The sequence below is a fragment of the Gymnogyps californianus genome, chromosome 8 (genome assembly GCF_018139145.2).
Source record: "Gymnogyps californianus isolate 813 chromosome 8, ASM1813914v2, whole genome shotgun sequence".
NCBI lineage: Eukaryota > Metazoa > Chordata > Aves > Accipitriformes > Cathartidae > Gymnogyps > Gymnogyps californianus.
In genome coordinates, this window is record NC_059478.1 from 24,273,576 (window position 1) to 24,296,718 (window position 23,143).

Here is a 23,143-nt window from a genome sequence, read left to right on the forward strand (position 1 = left end):
AGAGAAGTGACTACTCTGAAGGAGTCATGTCACTCTTGGGATAAACTGATGATGACCCTGCAGGGAAGAGGTTTCACTGACTTGGCAGAAGAGATCTTTATTTCCCAAAAGAGTGAGAAGCCAGGCACGACCTGTGCTTGTGATGAAATACATCTGCTCCAGAAGCTGAAGAACCCTGTAAGAGCTGCCATCTTTCAGTACAGCAGTGCGTGTCTTTGCAAACAGCCAGATCAAACTTTAATGAGTGGTCTTGGAAGAGTTATTTTCTGTGGAAGAAAACAAAAAGATTCACTGGAACACCTGTCCCTGAAGGTCACAGGATGAAGATGGCCAGAATATAGCCACAGTTCAGTACTCATAAACATTCATAAACATTTATACCAGTGCACAAGGAGAGAACTAAACTGATTGAAAACCTGGGGTCAGAGGAGAAATTCTCTGGACATGTAGGCAGAGCCCTTCCTCCTGCCTAGCCAGGCTGTCCGCTGATTTTGAGTAGGTATGTACCACCTGCAGATGGTATGAAGACATTGGTATTAAAGCTGACTCGTGATTTTTCCTGACTGAAGATGGGAAATAGAGAGAGATTAAACGAAGATGAAAGGAAAAAGGAAAGGGAATGGAGATGTTAGCTATGCAGATAATATAGATTCTGAGTTTTCAAAACCATTTGAGCGGAAAGGACTAAAACATCAGCAGAGAAGTGGGGGCCCTGGTGCTGGAGAGATCCCATTTTATTTTACAGCCTCCTGCCTAGGGAGAGTAATCAGTTGTTAGGAAGGTCCTGTGATGGAGCTAAGGCCTCTCCCTCCCCTCTGTGGCTGCGCCTGTGACTGATTACCTCCATCAGACTTCTCTGTGCCTTCCTGTCTGAGCTCTCGCCTCCTACTGACAGACTGATGGACAAGCAAATGTGACCGTGCCCTGTGGAGGAGCGCCCAGGGAGAGCGTGTGTATCTGCAGAGCTGGGTCAGATACCCGCACCACCTCCTGCACAGGCCTGCCCGTCATGGCTGAGCCAGGTCCCGTGGTGGGCGATGGCAGAAGATTCATTTCTGTGCCCTGGGTCTTGTGCACAATGCATCCAGGCACTGAGAGAGCGCCTTTGAAAGGAGCGAGGGCACCAGTGCAGGTTCTCAGCTGCACTCCACCATTCTCATACGAGTCCTCGCCAGCTTGAGGGAGCAGGGGATAGCAGGGCCATGGGCCACAAGCATTAGGTTCTTCAAGGGAGGGCAGGGGCCCTCCTGCTTTTCTTGGTCTCCAATCCCTGGACAGCTGCAGCATGTTAGGAGGAGCAGTGAGCTTGATCCCCTCCATCCCTTCCCAGGTACCAGTCCTATGTGCCCTGCAGAGCTCAGTGCTGAGCAGCACCAGGCGGCAGTGCTGAGTCTGGAGCACCAGGCACAAAGGAGGCAGCAGGGCCAGAGGAAGACAGGGATTCCTGTTTGGGTTCCCGTGCAAGCATGACTCTTGTTTGCTCTTTCCAAGACAGGCAGCTAGACCCTGCGTGAATCTAGCTGTTGATCCATTGTGTCCTGTTCCCAGCCTGCTTGTCCTCAGCCCAGACTGGAAACTCTTGAGCGGGGACTTTCTCACCATGCTGCAGTGTGGCCTCAACAACTGCTGCTGCCCTCGACTATGCAGTATATTTGCTGGGGAGCCTGCTGCCTGCGTTGCTCTGGGGATGCAGCGTGCACATTAGCCTCGCTGCTTACAGCCCTCTGCAGATCCCGCCTGCCCAGAGAGCTTTGCAGTGCTTCTGCTGCTGGGAGCTGGCTGGGTACAGCTGTGTACAAGGAAGTCAGGCTTTGTGGAGGAGAGGCTCCTGCCACCTCCTCCTCCTGCTCTGCAGAGTCATGGCAGGGGAAAGGTGTGCTGCCCACGAGAAGGGCTGCAGGCTCACAGGAAGATTGTTTGGTCTTCGCAGGTGGCATTTCTCCATCCAGCATGCAGACTGAGTGCACTTCCCACCAGCTTGCTCCAGAAGAGCGGGAAGAAGTAACAGCAAGCACTTCAAGCTGTTGGATTGAGATCAAAGGAGAAAGGGGAAGCAGAGACTCCTATTCTCCCTGGGCAGTGCCCACCCCAGGCATAACACAGAGGAATTTACAGCCTCCCTCTTTCGCTGGGTGATAGTCAAGGATCTTTATCTGAATCTACTTGGAACAACTCCTCATGCCTGTGTACTCATCTAGGTAAGAGTCTGGTGTGGAGGTGAGATGTACTCTGCTTCGCAAATGGAACAAAACTGAAAGGCATCATTCAAGAGGCATTTCAGTAATGGACAAAGCTGAAGTTCTGGAACCCTCAGACCCCTCCGCATCCCACAAGCTGAGCATCCGAGTTTACACCTGGAGTTTCACTGTTATGCCACAGTCACTGAAGCAGAGAGAAGGATCTGCAGGAAAACCACAATATCCACTTCCCATAGCTGGGGCTGTTTAGGAGGGCTTCAGTCTGTCTTTTGCAAGAGCCATGGTCAGGGAAAACAGCCATTCCCTGGTGAGACATGAGTACACTGTGCGGTGTTGAAGTGTAAAATGAAACGTTAAGGCATTGCAGCTGCCATAAATACACACTGTTAGCTTTAGCACTTCCCTGAGCCATCCCGCCTCATGCACACAGCCCTGTCTGAGTTCTTTTTATGACAGCTCCTGGGCTTTTCAGATCAATTTGTCTTACTGACCAACCTTAAACAGTTAAGAAGCAATTGAGCTAGTTAAAGGAAGGAAATGTTTTGATCTGCAGATGGTATTTTCATAATGAAACTGAATTTATACCAGGGTGTTTATGCAGGCCTGGCTTTTCGCTGTTACTCTTCCAGCACAGATCTCAAGGCATTTCTTTGCACTCTGATCTGATGCAAGATTAAAGTCCACTGAAACATAAGAGCAAACAGAGTTTGAACATTAAACGCTTGGTCTAAAATCCTAGTGGGTGATAACTCCCTGCTGTGGTGTGAGAGGCTGTGAGATGCAGTAGCCTCCTGAGCCCGGGTCTACTCCACTGTTCATTGCAGTGGGGTGTCACCTTCTGCTCCTGCAGCTACATGGAGGCAGGTTGGGGTGTTACCATCCACATGGCCCCCATCCACCAGGGACATCGTGTTGGAGCAGAAGTGTACTTCTGGGAGAAAGAGTTACCAGGCCTCGTATCCTTCCTGTAGCAAGGCTTTTGCCAGGTTTTAGATAGCAGGGCAGAGTGTGTGGCAGTTGACCACAGGGTGGGCTGGCTGGCACAGGTAGGACGTCAACAGCAATGACTTGGGTTAAGCTAAGCATGCAACACTGGAAATAACACCAAGATGTGTGTGGAAAGAGGGCCTTTAGTGACCATAATACTTAGTGAGGGCATCGACTTTATAGGAAGTCTTTAGGGACAACTTGACCTCTTCACTGAAATTAAATTTTAAGATGGTTTAGGGGGATAATTCTACTGCAGTCTCATGGCATCAGATAAGTGAACTATAATAAAATCTTAGAGGAACGTTTCTCCAGTAGCTGCTTCTTTCTGAATTTAGAGACTAAAATAACAAATATTTTGAAGGTATGCCATGTATTTTACTGCTGAGGAGAGTACTCTGCCACTGTGATAGGCTACAGCCTGAGAAAGCCACCTCAGATAGCCTGAGTACAAAAGGCAACTTGTAACTTTAATACCATTTGGTACTTCTGCCACACTTGCAGGTTCCTGGGCACTTCAGCAGCGTTAGCTGGGCTTCCCAGTGTCCTGAGGAAGTCAGTATCTGAGCACCATTTCACAGCTGGCAGCTCAGGCTCAGAAGCAAGACTTGCCAAGGCTCACACTGTGAGTCAGGGGCAATAATACCTATCTTTCACTTTCATCTCTGTGCTTGAACCCATCCACTTGTGCTTCCTCCAGGCAGATTTAGTAACCTGAGATGTAACACATCACCTTGGCTGAGAGAGCTCGCTGTGATCTCTGCAAACCTTCCTTTGGTGCATCAACCACAAAGAACAGTGCTACGGGCATGCGTGGCAGCAGCCAAGGTCTAACTCTCACCACCCCAATGCAGCTTTGATGCCTTAGAACCCCAAATCCAGCCAGAAACCTGCGTGTTCCCTCTTCAGAGCCCTAATTGAGCTGCCATGGCTGGGAATCCACATGAGCTTTTACTGGGAAATGGTTTGTGTACAAGTCTTACCTGCAGGGCTGCTCTTGCCAAATGAGTGTTTGCTGTTTGGTGTTGTGTAATTGAGAGTGAGAAGCTGTTTCCTCAGTATATGCACCAGTTTGAGCCTTGCTCCAAGCCACGCAGCACCGTTGGAGAGGAGCAGCTTAGCGTGGAGCTCTGTGTAAGATCTCAGCCTCTCTTGCACTGTTTACAAGAGATGGCAATTCTTGGTTTTCTGAGGTCCCCAGAGCATTTTCTTGCAAATGATACAGGAAAGAGAAGCTCTGTAAATATTGCATTGGTGCTTCCCTGCAGAGAGTGCCCTCTTAGTTTTGTGTGTTGAAGTCTTTGGTTCTCAACAAAAGGTGGTGGCTGGAGGATCACTAGGACCGAAACTGGAGATTAGGCCACAAAACTGTTATGAGTGACTTGTGGGGCAGCAGTCAGTCTCAGAGCCTTGTTGGTAGAAGCTGTCCCTTCTTGCTTCTGCTCGTGGAAGAAGCAGAAAAGTGCAAACAAAGCCAGAAGGGGAGAGGACTGCAAAGTTAGGAAGTGGTGACCTCTCCATCCATATGAGAAGGAAGTTCTTTGCCCCTGTTTGTGTGAATGATCTCAGACCTACTGCACAGGCTAGCGGCATGTAGAAAATTGCTCTATGCCATTTCTTCCCTTGGCACAGCCTGTGCCAAGTGACCCTCTGTGTATAAGTGTTGTAATCCCCCAACCCAGTCATGCTAACCCCTGCTGTTGTCGTCGTCATCCCCTTCCTACACGTTGCCCCTTAAAATTCTGTGTCTCCATTTTTCTCTCCTCCTTCCTTTCTCCCCCATCAGTGGAGAGCTGAGGACTCCGTCGACCATGTAAGTACCACTTGTGTGTATTCCAGGTTGGAAAAGAGGGGTTTGGTAAATCGATTTGTGAATTTTGTAGACCCAGTGCTGTCAAAACATCCCTTTCACTCCCTTAATGAGGTTGGAGAGTTACATTGTGAAACCTTCCACAAGCAGCAAATCCAGAGAAAATTGGCATTTAGATTGCTACTAAATGCAGAAAAGCAATTGACATTTCCTATAATCTGTATTTCCAGCTTGTTGCAGTGCAGTTTTAGGCAGGCTCAAGTGATCGACTCAGGAGGTGCATCCTACTTTCTGCAGTAGTTGGCCCACCGAGTTACACGGTAAAATTAGATATATAATCTTTAAACCACATTGATCGTCGTCATGAAAAATAACCTACACTCTCAACCATGACCTTTGGCTGAAACACAGATAGTAATAAGAAAACAATCACATTTAAACAGTTAAATCCAATTTTTCCCACATAATTTTGAAATATAAATTTGGAGGAACAAACTAGAAAATGACCTTTTTAGAGTCAGCAATTCAATTACGTGCCCTACTGTGAGCTTCCCCGGCACGATGCGTTTCTCCTCCTGCTTTATACGGAGGATTCTCCTGGAGTGGCTTTGTCATGACAGCACTGTGTTTACATTATGCAATCAGACCTTCTTTCATCCATCCCTCGTCTCTCTCCCCTCCTCCCAGCTCGCTTGCTTTGTTCCCGGTGGCATGCTTTTGCGTGAGAATTTCTCTTTGCATGGATTTGGGAGGAGTGAATTCTCTTGGGATGTTCAGAGTCTGCAGGTTTTGTGTGAGTGCTTCCCCTGCGGGTCCATTGGCACCGATCGGACTGCGCGTCCACTCACCTGCACACACAATCTGCTGCAGGGGCGGAGTTGGGATCGTACTCTGGTTCACACAGTGATTTTGGTGGGGTTCTTGTTGGTGCTTGTCGATTTTTCTCTGGGCTGGCTGGTTCCGCAATGGTAACACGGTGATTTTGATGAGTAAGCCTGGGCAGGTAACCTGAACCAGCGGCACTGACTGGAAATCAGCAGGTTTAATAGCGTGGGTGTTCGTGTGAGTGAGTGATGGGAGACTGGCTGTACTCTGAGGGCAACCACAGGCGCCCCTCATACCCCTCAAGCTGGCAGGGATCCCCCGGGCAGAGATCAGACCCCTGGAGCAGCCTCTGACAGTGCCCATGCTGCCTGTCCTCAGCCACTCGAGCTTAACCCTCTCCATCTCTGCTCTTCTCCTTGTCTGAAAGGGTAAATAATCGACCCGGAGCCTCTGCCTCCTTCCCAAAAGCTTCCCCAGCCCCTTCTCCAGCCCGTTGTCTCTTGCTCCCTGACCTGATGGGTTATTAGTGCTAATGGCCCCGGTCCCTTTCACAGCACCCACAGATGAACGCAGTTCAGGGGTACCTGCCCTGAGCTCGCAGCGGGCTGCTGGGAGCTGCTGAGCTCGCTGTGCTGGCTCATTCACAGGCCTGGCCAGCCGGGCTTGGCACGAGTCATGGTGCCGCTGGAGGCCAGGAGGGAGGAGCGGTGCTCCCCTCTTTGATCTCAAACTGAAGTGCGGAGCCATGCCCTCCTCCTGCCAAGAGGAAGCCAGAGCATGCAAGGGTGCTAGCACCCTGCCGAGTCCGCCCTCCTCCCAGACCTCCCACGGCGTAGGGTTTTCCCTCCAGGTCTTGCCAATGCCTTGCGCTGACCCCGTCCCATCCCTGCAACGCCATGCCTGGCAGGGAGGGTGAACATGATGCTGTAGCGCTGCAGGTGCTCCCTGCCCGGGGCCCCTCGCCCCTGTGTTGCCTCTCTGTGCTCCTTGCGGCTCTGCTGCAAGAGACAACTTTAAAAATCCCCAAATTAGCTCCCAAGAGATTTCCGCAGCCAGCTGAACTGGCTTTTGCTCTGGTTCACAGCGCCACAGTCCTCTTACTCTCAGGCTTGCTGCGGCAGGGTGGCTCTGGCTTCACACAGGACCATCTCTGGAGCAGATCTCCCTCTTGGCAGAAGCTGTGGGAGAGCACAGCTGCTGACGCAGGTTGCTGGTGGGTCCCCAGAAAGGCCAATTGTTAGAGGCAGGGGTTGAAATTAGGCAGGTGAGTGTTGGAGCGGCAGAAATTGTTGTTTAATGGCTCTGTGCGAGATGTGTGTGCTTGACTACGATGCATGAGTGTGAGCCAGCGAGTGTGTCGGTGTGTTGCTGTTGGAGACACTGACCCCAGTGCCCTGCTTTTGCTCACTCCAGTAACAAGTATTTGCTCTTCTCGTTTGCCTCTTCTCTGCCTCGTGGATGCGCTCCCAGGAGACAGTCATTGGAGGCCTGCTGCCGGAAACCACCTACTCCGTCACAGTCGCTGCCTACACCACCAAAGGAGATGGTGCCCGCAGCAAGCCGAAAGTTATCACCACCACAGGGGCAGGTGAGTGCGGGGAGCGGATGCCACAGCCTCGTAGGGGGGGTGGTAAAACCTCCCAAGAGGTGCATGGGGAGTATGGCCAAGGCACCTGTGCAGGAGGAGGCGAGAGGGCTGGAGATGCTGCAGAGGTGCATACTCTTGTGATCTCCAGCCCTTACTCACAGGCTTTGCCGCTGGATCACCTGAGCAAAGTGCAGCAAACACGTGGACAGACACTGCCAGGGCCCGTGAGAGAGCAATGAAACTCATGGGTCTGAGCTCATCTGCATAGTCCAGAGACCTGGAAAGAGGAAGCCTGAAAGTCTAGGCCCTTCCTCAGCTTTGGAGTCATGGCCTGTCCTCACCTTGTTCCCGTAGGCGAGTGCCATTTCTTGCTTCCTGCGGTGACTGCAGTGCCACCTGGGATGGCCCCTGGCAGAGGGCTCCTCAGAGGTGCTAATCAGCTCCCCCCCCGGGCCATTGCTACTGCTGCTTCCCCAGGCTTACATAGCTGAGCCCAGCTGCTCCTAGAGCCATGGTAAAATCTGGAATGCAACTAATCCTGCCATAGGAGTGCTGCAGACACAACTTCTAGGTCCTGGTGATCCCAGCCAGTTCGGTTCTGCTGTCTCAGTAGAGACTCGTACCCTGTGCCTAATGCAACACAGGAGCCTCAGCCTGGAGCAGGGGCACCCAGGAGTTCATCAGGTGTTTTCCTCCAGATGCGGTCAAGCTTGCCTTTGGCAGTGGCACCAGCTAGTTGACATTGTCTTGTCCACGATTTCCGCTCACTAGACCTGTCCTACAACCGCTAAGCCTGCTGCTTCCTCACACCAGCCGCAGGAACAGTATTTACCACTTGTTATTATGGGAATGCAGCTTGTACAAACTGAGAGCGTTTGTTCCTGGTGCTTTTAAACAAGGAACAGCTTGCCATCTCCTCCACGCTGCATATGGGGAGCTCCAGAGGTAGTTTCCACTGTCACAGTCTCAAATGCTGTCTCCCTTGTGCCTCGCCATGATGTATGCTCTGTTCATCAAATTGCTACAGCTGTCCTATAAACAGGAAAAGCTTCCTAAACATCCCAGTGTTGCACTGTAAACCACGGCGGGTCTTTCTGTGTTACAATGCACATTTGAAGTTAATATTTGGAATCAGCTTTGAAAATAATGTGTCCCTTAATACTAGCTGCTGTTAGACATTGTATTATGAGTGCAAGGAGGATGGCACTGGCAATGGAAATGTAATTGTATGTCTTAAATACCTACGAAACCACCCCCAGAGCTGCCTTTGTACAGGCTTGTCTGCAGGCTTGACCTCAAAGGGGAGTGTTGGTATCGCCCTCTGATGGCAAAATCGGGGCATAATTCTGTCAAATACATTTTTCTCTTGTGCTCATCTGTGGGCTTATACATTTCAAAACTGTGCAAGGATATTTAACTGGGTTTGCCTACAATCCCATTTTCGTTTTCATATCAATGGTCCCATCCCTTTGATTCTAAGTATCTTTCCTATCAGTTGATTTGTTTACAAATCTGAGCTGATGTGAAGTGAAGACGCATCCTTTTTTTAACTGAAGGAGATCAAGGTATTAAACCATCAATTTAAAGCCATCAGTTCCTAACCCGTGACGGCAACACCCCTTGACTTGTGCAGCATAAGCAAAAATCGTGTGGAACGCTTGTGTTCACCTCTCACATCGACACTGACATCACGAATCTGCTCATCAGCTAAACCAAAATGTATTCTGATGGCAAACAGCCCGCCCAGCTCTGCTCACTGCCTCTGCAGATGGTAAAACTGCAAGGTTTCAGGATGAAATTTGTCTGCCTCCAGACAGATCAGGGCACTGGACTTGGGCTTCTGTGTGTCTGTTGTGGTACAGTGCACCAGGGCCAGCGTGGCCTGGTGCTGTGCACTAGCTGGAGTGTCTGAAGACCACTGATTGGGAGGACGGGATTCAGATCTTCTCTGAGATAAATATGATGCTTTGAGGTACCTTAAAACTTTCCTGTAAAAGGGGATGAATTTGGGGCTGGATATGGCTGAATTTATTCCCTGTTTAGATGGCAGCACATGGGAAAATGGCAGCCAAGAGCTGGCTGGCTCCAGCTTCCCTCGCCACCGGATTAGGGTCGGTCTGCCTCTATCCATGTGAATTGTTTGTCATCCTCTTCACCCTGTTGTCTGAACTTTCCCACTTTCCTCAATCCTCATGGACTGAACAGCACGGAAGCGGTCCTTCTTCCCCTCCTCCCAGGCTATAGATGGTCATTGTGTGTTTATGTTGCAGTCCCGGGGAAGCCCACCATGATGATTAGCACGACAGCCATGAACACAGCCCTCATCCAGTGGCACCCACCCAAGGAGATGGTAGGGGAGCTGCTGGGTTACCGGCTGCAGTACAGACGTCTTGATGAGGAAAAGATGAACACGATAGACTTCGGGAAGAGAGACCATCACTACACTGTGACCAACCTGCACAAGGGGGCCACATACCTCTTCAAATTGTCTGCCAAGAACAGAGCTGGCCCAGGAGAGGAGTTTGAGAAGGAGATCACTACTGCGGAAGATGTGCCAAGTGGCTTCCCACAGAACCTGCGCGTGGTGGGTCTCACCACTTCCACCACAGAAGTTGCATGGGAACCCCCGGTCTTGGCAGAAAGAAACGGAAAGATCGTCAACTACACGGTGGTATATAGGGACATAAATAGCCAGCAGGACTTGGTTAACATCACCAAGGACACAAGCATCACTTTGACGAATTTGAAGCCCGATACCACTTATGACATCAAAGTGAGGGCCCGCACCAATAAGGGGGTTGGGCCGCTCAGCCCCAGCATCCAGTCCCGGACCATGCCTGTTGAGCAAGGTAAGTGCCCCTCTAACAAGCCTTAACAGCAAGCTCTGCCTCCAGGACAGGGACCTTTGCTTCGGTTCATGAGGCGGCGCTCCCCTTTGCTCTGACTCATGAGATCAGGTACTGTGTGGCTCCCTAGTCTAAAACTAGTTCGGCGAGGGGAGGCCGAAATGAAGATTTCCTTAAAGTTGCCATATGGGGGAAGAGGGGCGCTGGTGGTAGCTTAATTGCCTTTGTTGCTCCACAGGCACACTTTGATGTTTTATCTGTACATGAAAGGCTCTTGCTTGAACTGGAGCAGGCGGCTGGGTAGGATCATCTGCAGATCCAGTACCTGAGCACCACTGTTCTTTGATCATGGCAAAGGGAGTGTGAGTGGAGGGGGGAGAGAGGAAGGCTACAGTTCAGCCTACAACTTCCTTTCTGTGATGCTGGAAAGTATAGTCAAAAAGCAAAACTCCACTGAAGGTTGGAGACTTGGTAAAAGGCTGCTGCTCTTTTCTCCTCATCTCTCACTTCTCTGCTGTAGCTGAACTCTTTGACCTCTGCTGCTGGGTTAGACAAAGAGAGACTTGGAGCCAAGCTGCTGCCTAGCTCCCTCCTGACTTGGCCTTACAGTGCTCAAATATCGTGTTTTTCATTTCAGTGTTTGCTAAGAACTTCCGTGTCAATGCCGTCATGAAGACGTCTGTGTTGCTGAGCTGGGAAGTGCCTGACTCCTATAAATCTGCAGTGCCTTTTAAGGTAAGGGTGGGATGCAGAGGACGGGGAGCTCTGCCTGTGGCGGTGAGCAGGACAGTGGAAAGCAGCATCTTGACCTGCCACACGATGTTTTCAGGCCATCAGACAAGAGACGAGCAGAGCAGGGTCACGTTGCTCACTGGCCTGGGGCCTTGTGGAGCTCAGATCTCCAAGCCCAGGTTAGGTAGCCACTCTTGCTTTTGAGCACCCACGCATGAACCATGGCACACAGTAGAGCACACTGCTGCTTGCTTTCCCTCCTCTCACTCTTCTTAGGCCAGAAGGTGCTGTAGCTTTGTTGATTTCTTTCTGTTTTGATCAGTTGTGGAATAGCTAGTAAGCACTTGGCTCCTGGTAACAAAAGAGGCATGAATAATGTTGGCTGAAGCACACCAACAGGACACACCAAGCAGTGAAGGCATGCGCTGGGCAGAGGCAGTCAGAGAATGGGGATGTCTGAGGGATCATAATATGTATTTCTGGCTTCTTGCCATCCAGCTAGAAACCCATCTTGACCATAGCAACTTTTGCTAAGTACCCACTCCTCCCTTGATAGTGCCCCTGGATTACTTGCCTTTTTGAAGGGAAATGGAAACTGGTCCGACACCCCAAATCACTGATGCTTTTCCCATGAGCGGCTGCAGTGGTTGTTCATGCAGTCCCAGTCAGTGCTTCACTCCTCCATCAGCTTTCTCAAGTACCTTGTTACCTGATATGACTCGGCTGGGGCCTACTGGTCAGGCTGGCCATTGCAGCTCTGTGACAGTGGTTACACAAGCTTGTCCTGATGCCTGGCTTGGAGTTGAAGCCTGAAAAGTTCTGTGTGATTTAATCACAAGAGATCACCAGGACAAAGTGGACTGAAAACCAGCCAGTGAATCAAACTAAGAATGACTCCTGCTGTAATGTGTCCTGTCTCAAACATCCAGATTGCCTCTGTGAGTTACTTCAGAGCATCAGGGCAGGTGCATAATCTCAGGGAGTGAAGGAGAGAAGCATCATCGCCCTTCCAGAAGGTGTTACAGGTGTGAGCAGCACAAGATGTGTCAGTGCAGAGGGAACTCTGCAGGAATGGCTGCTGGTCTCTTTTCTCCAGCACAGATCTGGATGTAGTGTCATCCACCAGGCTGCAGACAACACTGATGACCCGATGTCTTCCTGCTCTTGTCTGTCCCCCAGTGCGGATCACTGATGTGGGTAAAAGACTAAGAGTGTGGTGGAAATTTCTGCAGATCTCAGTGTAGCTTCTCTCCCTTAAGAAACAAGACCAACATGTCACATCGCCAAGGGTAATCTTCCACCCAGTCTCAGCAGCTATCTGCTGCCTCTGCAAAGGTGACCAGGGGTGGGAGCAGCATGACTTCCCTTCCTCCTTGCACATGCACCCTGCCGTGCTGTGTCTAAAGAGCAAATGCAAGGCCTGCATGAGCTGTGGGGGATCCATGGCCAGGGGAATGAGGGGAAGGTCTTGAACAGCATCCACATCAAAGTGTGTGAGCACCTCCCCTCCCTTGTTACTAACTCTCCTTGTTTAAATCCTGAAGCTGAATTACCATGATCAATAGCAGGCACTTGTTAACATGCAGAGTTTAGCTGAAGCAGACAAAGCTTTTGTGAAGACCTTGTGGTATTCAAAGCTTTCCCAGATGTAGGGTGCATTAGGATCAGTGTTCAGATATCTGGCCGCAAGGAACTTCACAGAGCCCTGTTACTTTGCACTCTGCTGAAGAACCAGTCTGCTTCATCTTGCCTTATTCTTGTGGCACAAAGCCCGTGTCTGTCTGACAGCGCGGTGCTAGAAAGGGACAGTGTGACCTTTGGAGCATTACTAGCACATAAGGATGGTGGAGTGGTTGGAGGTAGCCAGGAGCCAAGGACATAATGCCAATGCCTTGTCTAGGCCTCGTAGCTACAATTGCTTACACAGACGGTGACTCAGGGTCTGCCCCTGCTGCGGGTTAACCCTCAGATGACACAGGAGCAGATGGCATTAGCTACTTGATAACTGAAAAGCAGTCATGCAAACAAGAGTGTTAAAAGGATATTTCTCTAATGGTGTCTTCTTTCTATTAATATTCACAGACTTGCAGACATACATGAGTCAAGGCCAGGAGCTAAGAGGGTCAGCTCCAGGTCGTTGATTGTGGCACTCGAAAGAAATCCTTCACCTTCAGGACTTTGTATTTTTATAAACAAGGTTCACCTCTCTCCTCTAATTCAGACACATGGGATGCTGAGGCCAGAGCCTAATACTGTAACTAGCATAGCAGATAAGTCTCCATGGGAACAATTAGTATTATCTACACTTGATAAACAGTCTCATGCTAAATCTATGTCCCAAAGGGTGTCATATTCTACTTTAACAGATTTAATTAAAGTAGATATTGTTCTGACAGTGAATAGTGAGGCTCAGGCAGGACTGGTGCTTTTTTTTTTTTAATAGGGGATGAACTGAGACCTTAGGAATTTTCATTGCTACCAAATCAATAATGAAGGTTTGAGTTCTCTTTGGGGAATTTTCACAGCTTCTTCTGGTCCAGGAGATAAATTCCTTATAGAATGTTGCCCAGCAGTTGTGATGGAGCAGGGGCACTATTCCTTTTCTATTCCAGTGTGCTTGCAGAAAGCTGTTCTGGAGCTTTCATGGGAAGTGCAAGACAGATACAACATTCTCCTTGGGGAAACTGCATTTTCCTGAGACACATTCTTCAACTTAAGAGCAGGACAGAGGATATATTGGTTAAAGGCAGCATCACAAGGTATTTTACAAATGGGGAGAAGGAACAGCACCCTTTGAAAATTATTGTGATACAGGTTCAGAAATAACCCCTGAGAATGCTTGGCAGTGCTTTCTCACAGTGTCCCCCATGGAATGTAGTAATTACTCCTGCCTGCAAAAAAGGCAACCTCCTCTATTTCTCCATCGAGTCATTATCTTTTCCAGCATGGCACTTTATGTGTCTTTTCATCTTTTAGTTCAATACGTTCTTTACTGCCTTGCAATCAAGCAGCAGACCTTCAGCAGTGACATTTGAACCCACCTAGCTTTGCAAATCTTCTCTTGTGGTTAAGAGCAGCACAAATGACACTTTACAGCAATCCATGGACTAGTCAGCAGTGTTTGGCAGTTCAGAGCCCTTGGGCCAAATTTGCTGCTGACTTAAGTAGTTACCAGTGAGCCATGATGCAACCTCTAAATAGCATTCCTGCTTGAGCTCCCGGGCATCTTCAGCTGCACACGAATGATGGTTTCTGAGCCCTTACATTGTTGTAAGGTTTGTGCAGAGGCCTTAACTAATGGTGCATAACATCTGAGAAGACAATGTGTTATGGCAGGTAAAGGAACGTAGAACTGCTACAGCAACTGTGAAGGGCGGGGGTGGTGGAGAGTGCTTCAGAAAAGCATTGCAAATGCCTATTTCACTGTCTTTGGACACAAATTCTTGTGCATGGCGGTAAAAATCATCATCTGGTGTCAGGGCTGAATTGGAGACTGTGTCCTGGCCAGTTCCAGTGCAGAGCAAGCAGGGAAACTCTGAGCTGAAGTGCCTGACCATCTCTTCTGCCTCCTCTTGCTCCAGGAGAACAGCTATGTCCCCAGCAGATGCCTCATCTGCAGGCAGTTGGTGGGCGAGTGTCTTCCCTAGAGCACACACAGAAGCAGTTGGTGATACCTTTATTAGGGAAGAATTCATAATGAGAAATTTCATCTGAGAGGCAACAGAACTCTTTGTGGGCTTTGCATCCTTCCAGCATAGCTCTTAATGTTGGAAGTTTCATTTTGTTCAAGTCTGTGTTGGAGCACATGAAGAGAGGTCCCGCTGGTCCCCCAGTACACGCCCTGGCTTGCTCTCATCTGGAACATCTGGACCTGTACTATTGCAGTATCATTGCAAGGGATGGTACTGGCACAGACAGCAAAGCTGCTAAGATGACTTGAAGTCTAGCTCTCCTGTCTTTGTTGTGCCTACTTCTGTGTCAGAGCAGGGTGAAACCTGCCAACTAAATATCTGATATTCCAGCGCTATAAGAAGCATTTCTTCATTTTACCTTTTTCACTCACTTGAGCACCCATCTGATATACACGTCTTTGGAGAAAGGGATTAAAGCCCAGGAGAAAATATCTTAAGAGGAGTCACAGCAGAGTCCGGCCATCCTACCTTTGACAGCCTTTCCTGCACATGGGGCAGCCAGCAGGGTCTTTGTCCCTGCAAACCTCTGTTATTTTAGTACTTGGTACTTATTTTTGCAGTTCATCCCTCAAGATTGAAGCATGTCAACAAATGAGATTGATTGCATCTCTTCTCCATTGCTGGCTCCTCACTGCTGCTCTGTTACCTGTTGGGAGTCTTCTCAGCAGCAAAAAGCTGTGGCTCTTTTCCTGTCCTGACCTCCATGCAAAGTGACCTGAAGAGGATTTGAAGCATGCTTGTGGGTATCGCTGTTTGGATAACACAAAAGCAGAGCTGTAAATTCCAGGCCTAGCCTGGTCCCTGTGCTCCACTGTCCTTCAGATCTCTTTCCAGGGCCTCCCTCCTCCTCCCAGCTCCAGCACTAAATGTTAGAGCAGTGCTAATCAGCTGCCCTTGTCCCAGCAAGCCGGCAGCTTTCTGCAGCTTTCTGCCACCTGCTAAAAAGGTGACTTGGAAGGAAAGTTTGGTCCCTCCCTTGCTGCCTCCGTCAGCCTGAAAGGTGGACTCAGCTGGTGAAAAATCTGTTTTACTTCACATAATTTTTCTTCCGCAGAGCTGTCTTCTCTCTCTCAAGGCCGCTGTTGGCAAGAGCACGTTTTACTGTGTGGTCTCTGCCTGTAACACGTAATAGCTGGCATGGTTTAACATACTACAGCTCTGCCATTGCCAATTTTTGGCATGCTGTGTCTCTGCACCGCTATCAGGAATCCAGCGCTCCCCTGCCGTGCTGGACGGTCGCCTGGTGGAAGGAAACATGCTGGTTTATCACAGCTGGGGCACAACTTCTGATCTCGCCAGTTCCCTACACCCCATTTGTCTCTGTCTCCGGGAACTGTTTGAGTTTCTGGCTTTGCAGAGGCAGCACCCAGGGTTTGGGGGTACAGGAGTTGTTCCAGCAGGATCAGGATTGACGTTCCCAGGGCAAGACAGGCTGTTTGGTGCAGCTAATACAGCAGTGCCCATGGCTGCTGTGCCTTGGGGGAGATGGGGGTCCTGCATATCTGCAGCAGGGCGCTGAGAAGATGTCGTTAGCTGAGGAGCCAGCCGGCCCAAGGGGGGAGGCTGTGCGTGGGGGCTGTCCGCTGCCCCAGGCCACCAGTGGCTCTGCCCTGCCCTGCCCTGCCCTGCCCTGCCCTGCCCAGCAGCCCCTCGCTGCAAGCATGGCAGGGAAGAGCAGCACTGATCTCCTGCCCGTGGCTGCCACGGCACCAGCATCTGTTGTCATGGCAACGGGGTGTCACACCTGCAGAGCCGCTGTTTCGGGTACCAATTTGTGAGCCCTGCACGGGATTTGTCAGATCATTGGTAAGGCGTGTAACCCCCTCCCCGGTCACCTTGCTGGGAGGGAGATGCTCTGCATTAACCATTCGATCAGGCATCAGCTGGTAGACATGGGAGTGACACCAATTTAAAGCAGACAGGATTTTACACCAAAAGCATATTGTGTGTTGTAGCCTCATGAGACAAGAAACAAAGACCCGTTCATCTCCACACGAGGGCAAAGCACAGCCATCTGGATTCCTCTTCCGAACTGGTGCTGAAAAGCAGCACGTGTGGCACCACCAGCCTCACTGCTAGCGCCGGCCACCCGGGCTTTGCTGAGATGACCCCCTCTCTGCTCCTGTGCAAGGCACAGGGACCACAGCTCAACCCTCTGCTGGGGGTTGCTCTTCTTTAACTAAGGATTTATGGCTGTTTACGAAGTGCACAGTAGCTGAACCACCTGAGGGAGGGCCCAGAGCCAAGTTGTCATCTCTAACACTGCTATTTTGAGTGTGAGTTTTCATCAGCAGCTGTCAGCTGCATGAGCATGTCCTTTTCCCGTTTCAGATTCTGTACAATAGCCAGAGTGTGGAGGTGGACGGCCACTCAATGAAGAAACTCATAAGTGACCTCCAGCCAGACACGGACTATTCTTTTGTGCTAATGAACCGTGGGAGCAGTGCTGGGGGCTCCAGCACCTCGTCTCAATCCGCACCGCTCCTGATGTCTTGCAAAGCAAACCCATCGCCACAAACAAGTACATACAGGAAGGAAAATTCACGCTCACCCTTCCCAAAGTCCAGACCACTGTGCCAGTTAGGTAGGTGCTGTGCCTGGGTGGAGAAGGCAGGGTGTGGGGCTAGAGATGGGGAAGAAGGCAGGGCAGACCTCTGCCAACCTGTGGATTTTGTAACCTGGGAGTGAATTTCCAAGCAGGCTGTGGTACAGAGCCAGACATTTACTTGTAACATGGGATCACGCTGCTGGCTCTTTCTGAGCAAATATTTATGTGCGACAAAATTAAGACAATTCTCTGACAGTTTGCCCTCACCCTGGTGGGTATACTCCAGATGCTACCAGGAAAAACACAGTTGAGGATCAGGAGGGACTTTCTCTGACACTGTATAATATCCTTTAAATAAATAATGCCTAAAGCCTCAAGGAGATTAAAAAAGCGAGTTTGTGGAAGTCTTATTCGTTACTGTGGTATTCTTGTGCTGAAGCACAATTCCCCCAGGGTTCTTGCTACAATCCGATTATATAAATGTCCTTCTCACAGCTCCTACACCACCCTCTGGAGCACAGTCTGTAGATCTTCATTAACCTAATGAGTGCTAACGGGAGTATTCTCTTCTCCGGTGCAGCTGGAAAACTGGCCTCTTCCTTACTGAACCCTTTAGCTGCTTAGAAGGCAGGGAAAGGAGCAGGTTGTCCTTGGCAGGCATATGGCACGTGTTATTCGGTGACCTGCCAGAGAGATGACTTAGGGTCCAGTGCTTATGCTTTCCTTCCTTCCCAGGTGGTACTACATCGTGGTTGTGCCAGCGGATCAGAGCACCAGCAGCCCAACTGCTCGGTGGCGGACACCTGATGAAATGGAGCTGGACCAGGTAGGAGTCTGTAGCAGCTGCTGTGATGGAAGTGGCTCCCAGGTGGCCCAGCACGCTTTGCCCAGGCCTCCTGGCAACAGCATGGGTGCAGCGGCATAGGTGCAGGCTGTATATCAGAGATGGGGGGCCGTGGGACGTGCGGTGCCCACTCAGCCTTTCTTGGCTGGTGACAGCATGTAGGAAGGAGGCTGGAGTCAAGCAAGGGAAGAGCCACCTCCCAGAATGTGCCCCATAAGGAGACCACACTTGAGTGTCTCAGAGCTCTGCCCAGGACAGATCCTGTCTCAGGCTGCAAAGAGTGTACAACCCTTTTCTGCTGAAGCAACCATGCTGATTTTGAAAACAAGCTAGGAGAGAAAGGTATTGTTTTCAGTTTATTAAGCTGTTCTGTCAGGAGGCTTTTCCCTCTCTGGATAGGACCTAAGCCTGCAGTTTGGATAAAGAGTTCACTCGAGTATCCAACAAAACCTGCAAAGCTCCCTTCACACTTGCTTGTTAAAGGCTTTCAGCATTCACCAGCCGATTCACCCCAAGATGCAGCTTATTCTGTGCAGGAGTCCTCCAACATCAGTAGCTCGATACGTGTGCGGGTGTCAGGAGAGTCCCACAGAAGGGGTTTGTGGGCTCTTTCTTCCCCACACACACAACCCCCCCCCAAAGTAAGACACACAGAAGGGTCCATTAAGAGAACAAAGTTTTAAGCTTGAAGCACTCAGAAATTACGGAGTGTTAGAAGCTGTAAGTCAGCCCTTGCTTATCATTAATCTTTAAGTACATGGTTGCACAGTCTTTTCCATGGGGTCCCAGCTTATGGCGTGTATCGGTGGATCTGTTCTGCACATGAAGCACAGTTGTGTGATGGAGAACCATCATCTGTAGGTCTCCTTCATCATTAATTGCAGAAGTTGGAAGATGTCACAAGAAATAGAAGACTAGGATGAGAAAGGATGGTTTGGTTTTGAGCTTTAGATGGTTGAAAGCTATCGAGAGAACTGGTTTCTATCTCTGTTTCACCCAGCCCCGGGCAAATGATTTAAAACAAAATTTTCATTAGCAGCCACTGTCTTGCATGTTCTGGTTTTTTGGAGTGCTCAGTTTGAGATCTTGGAGCCTCATTTGCAAAGCCTAAGCATCCCCAGCTGCAGAGAAAGTCAATAGGAGCTCTGCTGGATACAGTCAGTGCTATAGAAAAAAAGCTAAGTTTTCTTTAAAAACAAAACAAGCCAATGTCTTTTCAATTTGACATTCAAAATTAGTGGACATTTTTTTCATTAATGTCCCTGTGTCTCTGTTCTCCATCTGTAAAATTAGGATAATCGCTTTCATCTCACCTCATATGGGTGTTTGGAAGATAAGATCATTAATGTTTGTGAAGCACTTGTAATATTACAGTGATCAGCACCATAGAAAAGCCCACAAGGAAATTATTTTGTCTTCAGAGCTGGATTTGAATAGTAAGCAATAAACAAGGCCTCAGGCTGCAGAACGCAAAGAAGAAAACGAATATGGAATAGCTGCTCTTTGATTAAGCACTGTCTGTCCTGTGTATCGAATAAAGCAGGGGAGTTACAGAATAGATGGTATGTGACCATGCAGTCAAGGATTGTAACACAATGCACATACGTAAGACAGCTGAATTAATTTTGCACAGGCAATATTAATTTTCTGTTTTTTCAGGATCTGAACTTTGGAAGCCTAGCATTCTCTTGATGGAGTCTTTTGGTGTGTGTTACATATATAAGTGGCAGTAGCATCCAGCAACCTCAATCACAACTGGAGCCCTATGGTTTCATGCCCGTGCACATACAGCTGTGCTTTCTACCCCAAAGAGCTCAGCTGTAGTTTCAGCCAAGATACAAGAGATGTGTGTAGGGAGCAAACTCCACAGTCCAAAGACTATCTTTCTGCCTTTTCCCCCTGCAGTTACAAGGATATTTGTGAAACTGAGATGTCACTATACCTTTTTTTTTCTTTTTTCCTTTTTTTCATTTTTTCTTTTCTTTTTTCTTTTTTCTTTTTTTTTCTTCTTTTTTCTTTTTTCTTTTTCTTTTTTTCTTTTTTTTCTTTTCTTTTTTTTTTTTTCTTTTTTTGGTGATATTGCAATGACAAGCTATAGCTTTCCTAAATTGCTCCAATATGAGTATTCATAAGAGGGCAAGGATGGACTGTTGAGGGGAAAGAGCGGGGGGTGCCTTACCCAGCTTTTCCTCCTCAGAGGGAGTGAGCTCAGCTCAGGAGCTTGGCTTTGTGTGCGCATCACTGTCCCCAGCCCCACTGATGTTCCCTGTCTGCCCTGACAATGCTGTACTGATACATTCGTGTGTGAAATGTATTTCATGCCTCCTTCTTCATTTTAAATTAGAATTTCTGTTCCAAGCCTGATATTCGTTTTTATTCATTAGAAAAACATCTTTAAACATCTGAGAGTCTTTCTTAGCAGTGTAATTGAATTTTTGTGTGTTTATATCCTTTTTCATGAATTTGTGGCTGACTATGAAATTTGCCATTTTTACTCTGAACATCCCATGAAATCTGTTATCATTCTGTGTGATTTACACAAAGCTCTGCCTGCAACCCAGCAGCAGATGAAATATCGAGGCACTGACAGAAAGGAAAGACACAGCAAATGTCACTTTTTTCCCTATACATCAGTTTCAGCTGTAATTCATGTCCAGTGTCCGTAGAGAGTGTGAATTGCTGTCCAGACCAATATTTGGGAGGCAGAACGTGGCCTGGTTCCCTCGCAGCCCATTGAGATACATTAACTCGGGGTGACAGGCACAGCCAGGCTATCTCAGCCCTGACATTCACTGTGTCAGCATCCCAGGGCTCAGGACTCTCCCAAAGCTGAGAATCCTGGTGGAGGTGCTTGCAGTGAGGGTCTGCAGGAAGGTTCCCCAGCAATGCCTAAAAAGATAACGCATCCCTCTGGGGTTTTTTTGTACCACCGTGTCCAAGTCAAACCCAGTATCTTCTCCTCCCTTCCCTTCCACCCTGCTGAGTCCTACAACCAGTAAGGTAACAGTGTAAGGCAGTGTCAGGCTGGGCCAAGCAATAGTGATGCACCTTGTTTGTCCCCAGCTGCTGGAGGCCATAAGCCAAGGGAGTCAGAGCAGGCGCCAGCGACGCCAAGCAGACAGACTCAAGCCCTACATTGCTGCTCAAGTGGATGTGCTGCCCGAGACCTTCACCCTGGGGGACGAGAAGAACTACAAAGGTTTCTACAACAAGCCCCTGTCTCAAGACCTGAGCTATCGCTGCTTTGTGCTGGCCTCACTGGAAGATGGAGACACGGTAAGGACTTTCTGCTGGAGGTGCACAGCCTTTCCTAGCAGAGCCGAGGTGGGCTCAGCGCAGGCAGGGTAAACAATTACTGCAAGCCGGTGTGATGGAGTTTTCTCTGAAGAGAGGAGAGTGAGGCTGCATAGCTGGTCTCAACAAGGTGAGGCGGCCGTGGGAGTTGACTTGATAGATGGTGTTTTTGGAGGGAAATGGCACGATCTGTTTGACATAACAGATGAGAGTGGAGGGCAGTGTCAACACATGCGTTCTACACAAGCTCAGTTCTGGCTTGCTGGGCTGTGCCCAGAGCAGAGCTTGACACATGGTTGGGATGGGATAGGTTCTCATTCTGCTTTGGTTCAAGTAAGTGACTGTGGAAAACAGCCCCTTGAAATCCTACCCTGCACAGTGGCTGCTGAGGCTCTGCGGTGAACAGGATGCTCCCCCTGCAAACCTGCCTTCACAGGCCCTTCTCTGGCCAGAATCTCACTTCCAGATGACGTCTGGAGAAGCAAACCTGCCTCCCGTCGCAGTGGGTTGTCAGCAGGGCAAAGCTGCATGCTCGCCTGCTGCATAGGGATTCTTGCTCCTGTGTCTCTCCTTGCTAGAGGCAAATGGGCTATGCCTTTGTCGGCAGTGTGCTGCCAAGCAGACGGGGCCTGGGCATGTGAGGGGGAAGGGAGTAGCTGATGCAATAAGCAGGGAGCAGCATGGCGAGACCTATGCATCAGTGTCCAGCTGTAAACACAGAGGGCAGGAGTGGTGGTGGCAGCAGTAGCGGTGGCCAGTACGTAAATAATGGAAATAATAGAGATGCACAGAATCCTTTGGTCAGCTTCCAAGCTGTGGCTTCCTTCCTCAGCCTTGTTTGCTTGTAATGGCTCATTAGGGCTGGTCAAGTTCTTCATTAGTCATCCAGCTCACGTGTTCTTGTGGCAAGATGTGCACACTGGTGAGGGAAGGAAAGTCACAGATTAACAGTGAGGTAAGGCAGAGGCCTCGGCATGTGCCGTCCTGGCAATCTCTGTCAAGAAGAGATGACCTTAACTAGTTGATCCCTGACTATCATCATCATCTCCTCCCTCGCATAGATCTGCCACAGTCCTCCAGTGAACCACCAGCCAGCAGAGTTACTACACCCTGCTCCTAGAGACCACCTTTCTGCATCCCCTGCTGAGTCACATCCATTTTCATTTGAAGCATGAGGCACTCTGTCCAAGGCTGTGCACTGTCTCCCCCACTCAGCTCCTCTTAAATTGCTTGCTGTCTCTCTAGTGTCAGCAGGCGAGCGTAACATTGCCGTTCTTCAAAGGCAAAGGGGAGTGTGGTTGAAACACCATCTCTGAGAGCAGGAGCACCTGCACCTCGCAGTCTGCCTTTGGAAATGCCACAGAGATAACAGTCCTTCTGATCTCTTCTGCTTCTGTCTTCTCTTGGAAGGAGGCATGTCCGAAGTGTGTCTGCAAAAATATGAATCTTTGCCCCTTGCACAAAGCTTTGGAGATGGACATGTGTTACCTTGCTGCACAGATCAGCATGCTCCTTCCCCGTCCACCTAATGCAGCTTGACCTTTCTGGGTAGTCACAGGCAAAGCCTTTGTGCATTCCTCACAGAGTAACCGCTTGCCCATACAAAGGGGAGCCCCAGGCCTTCTGCCCCATCCTCTCACTACCGATGTAGCATCTTCTTGTCTCTGCCATGCTCAGAGCTGTTGCTGACTACCTGCCCTGTTGTTTGAACTGGACAGGGGGGCATAGGAACAGGCCAATGGGTTGCAGTGATCCCGTGCAGACTTTCTCTAGGAACAG

General features: G+C 49.4%; 1 protein-coding gene across 1 annotated transcript in view; it reads left to right on the forward strand.

Moving 5' to 3' along the window:
* The window catches only part of PTPRF (protein tyrosine phosphatase receptor type F), a 395,755-nt gene that overhangs the window by 333,094 nt on the left and 39,518 nt on the right, over window positions 1–23,143 (forward strand). The window contains 7 exon segments of the mRNA XM_050901434.1: window positions 7,291–7,408; window positions 9,679–10,257; window positions 10,892–10,989; window positions 17,010–17,130; window positions 17,133–17,262; window positions 17,962–18,052; window positions 21,134–21,346. Of these exon segments, the coding sequence (XP_050757391.1) occupies window positions 7,291–7,408; window positions 9,679–10,257; window positions 10,892–10,989; window positions 17,010–17,130; window positions 17,133–17,262; window positions 17,962–18,052; window positions 21,134–21,346 (1,350 nt within the window).